General features: G+C 46.3%; 1 protein-coding gene across 1 annotated transcript; it reads right to left on the bottom strand.

Annotated features, from left to right (window-relative positions):
• Nucleotides 1–1,765: 1,765 nt before the first annotated feature.
• On the bottom strand, nucleotides 1,766–2,365 carry LOC123048933 (dirigent protein 5-like). The gene is made up of 2 exons (XM_044471947.1): nucleotides 2,006–2,365; nucleotides 1,766–1,906 (listed from the first exon to the last, which is right to left on the bottom strand). Exons 1-2 carry the CDS (start codon nucleotides 2,363–2,365, stop codon nucleotides 1,766–1,768), a joined length of 501 nt encoding a protein of 166 aa, XP_044327882.1.
• Between the last annotated feature and the right edge of the window lie 320 nt (nucleotides 2,366–2,685).

Raw genomic sequence — 2,685 nt, 5'->3', positions numbered from 1 at the left:
TTTAATAGTTGTTTTTCACTTGTGAATTTTATTTCAATCAATTTGTGAAACAAAAAATATATAAATGAGTTCAAAATATATTCAATATCAATCTTTGCTTGAAATGTCTTCTATGCAGGATTTCAAATATATATAAAAAAAAGAAAATTCTAGTGTAAGGATATGAAGCATCTAAATCACTAAGAAAATTAAAATTCACCTTAATTGCAAGATCGTCCTTGTTCATTAGCTTGCCAACATTTTGTATATACACTTTAGTCAGGGTGTTGATGTACTTCCTGCTACTCACATTTCTGTAAGATTGGAGATAATGGTTTCTTCCTTGATGTTGAGAATAGTGTTCTTCCTTTGCATGAATCTGAGGATGAAATCACATAGCTCCTCCCTGTGTCCTTCAAGATACGAAAAATCAAACTATTTGCTGGTCGAGAGAAGGAACACTGGAAGTTGCTTCCAAACATATCACCTAGTTGACTCCAATTCCAAACAAGGCCCTAAGGAAGATTCATGAGATGTCGTCTTGTTGGTCCTGTTAAAATGGTCATGGAATGTTGGCCATTTCGCAAGAACTACTAGTTGCAACGTCGACGGTGTGCGTGGGTGTGTGTTTGTGTGTGTGTGTGGGGGGGGGGGGGGGGGGGGGGGGTAGACAACTTGGAACTCATCATGATCAGTCATCTCATCGTAACTCTCGATGAAGAGCCATCATGAGGCGGCATGGAGTGTGCATTAGCTCCCAAGACAAGGCGTGTCACTCAAATGGACCCCATATTGCCCCGTAAGCTGATGGGAGATGGTTTCATGGGATACCTACAACCGGTTTGGATGGCTGTCCAACAATAGGATATGTGTTTAGTCATCTCTTCCTATTTTCGCCGGTTGTGACGGATTATTTTTTATGAGTTTCGCACTACTCTTTGAGACTTTGTTCTGAACCTCAATTTTTAATAATATGAATGTGTGCATCATGAGATGCAGAGGACGTGGGTATTCCTCCTTTTCAAAAATAAAATAGTGCCCCATAAGCGTCGCCAAAGTCTTATCTTATTTGTAATCAGGGCGAAAAGTCTGGACCAAGTATTCTCTCTACAGCTTGATCAAGAATAAGTAGTGCCACATGGAAGATAGATAACTAATTAGCAGTGGTAATCATCATATAACCAATGATTAATTAGCATGACAAGTTTAATATAAATTTAGCAAATTGATCAAGAATTCATTCTTACCACTGTATGCTACATGCCCCAACCAGTAGACCACAACCGACCCCCTCTCATAAAACAAGGCGCCACCACTGTAGGTTTTTAAGCTAGACACCATACCAAATGGATGGGCCGGGGATTGAAGCAGTTGGTTAGAACTAGACGATCCACCTTGCCTTAAATGTTTCTAGGATCCGACCGTACCAACATTGCACACCCTCGCGTAACTGCAACCGTGTGGATATCGTGTCTCGTTTTAAACGGGTCATTTGAAATGTTCCGTGACTAATATGTTATGGTGGAGAAATGATTTTTGGTGAGACTATATGTGACACCGACAAATTTAATCTGTAAAAAATTCTCTAGAAGAGATACTCTCCTGAACTAACACTTACAAACCGATCAATCTTGCTAAACAGTAAAGATACTTATGGGCGTATTCGACAATGATACACAAGCAACCCATCACACACACACCAGAAAAAATATGGAAAAGCATAAACAACATCAGCAGCACATCAATTGACACACACAGGGCATGCATGCATGCTGTATCGTCAGAGTCAGAGGTAGCACTCGTAGAGCTTGATGTCCATCTGCAGGCGGAAGTAGTAGAGGCCCTCGATGGCGTCAGTGCGGATGGTTGTGACGCCGCGCGCCATGAAGAAGTCGCCGGTGCCGCCGACGACGGAGAAGTCCCGCGTGGCGTCGCCCATGAGGTCGGCGCCGACGAGGTTGAGCGTGCCCTTGTGCGCCGTCGAGTTGAACACGATGGAGAAGCCGAACCAGGAGGTCAGCGACTCCTGCTTGTCGTAGAAGTAGAACCCCTGCGCGCGCGCCGCCGGCTCCTCCCCGGCCAGTGGCAGCGCCTTCCCCACCGTCATGGGGTCGTTGAACACCATCAGCGCGCCGAAGTAGGTGCTGTTCTTCCAGTAGGTCGTGGCCAGCGCCGTCGGCTTGGTGGCCGCCGCCGTCGTCGCGTTCGCCGTGTTGTTGCCGTTGTAGAGGATGTCGTGGTAGTAGAGCGTCATGTTCATGCACGGCTCGTCGGGGCTGCTGGAGACGACTCTCGTCAGGCCGTGGGCGGCGCCCGCCATGCCGAGGAGAAGCCCCACGACCACGACGGTCAGAGACAGCTTGGAAGATGGCGCGAGGCCTTGCATCGTTGACAGACGAACTGTTACCGAGTGTAAGCTCCGAAGAATCGACAAGCTAGATCTAGTGCCAGACAGGTCGTGTTGTGGTGGTGTTGAGAGCTCGACTTGTGCATGCTATTTATAGAGGTGCATGCATGCCTGCATGGAGCCGTGGGGCATGCGTACTGAAAGTACTCAGTTTAGTAACTTTAGATTCTAAGCTCTCTTGCACTCCAAGTGACCAATCTTGTTTATAATTGATTCGGCTGCGCGGTGGGTAGCTCCATATAACAAGGTAAAGCAAACCCTAAAAACGATTAAGCATCTTTGCTATTGGGCAGCCGATT

This window comes from Triticum aestivum, chromosome 2D (genome assembly GCF_018294505.1).
Source record: "Triticum aestivum cultivar Chinese Spring chromosome 2D, IWGSC CS RefSeq v2.1, whole genome shotgun sequence".
NCBI lineage: Eukaryota > Viridiplantae > Streptophyta > Magnoliopsida > Poales > Poaceae > Triticum > Triticum aestivum.
Note: the sequence above shows the minus strand (reverse complement) of the source record. Positions and strands in the feature narration are given on the sequence as shown.

Bases quoted from the DNA above. Each gene is read 5' to 3' on its own strand.
- LOC123048933 (XM_044471947.1), bottom strand. From the start codon at position 2,365: ATGCAAGGCCTCGCGCCATCTTCCAAGCTGTCTCTGACCGTCGTGGTC. The intron at 1,907-2,005 runs GAGTCGCTGACC...ATGGGCGACGCC, and splicing joins TCTACTTCTACGACAAGCAG to ACGCGGGACTTCTCCGTCGT.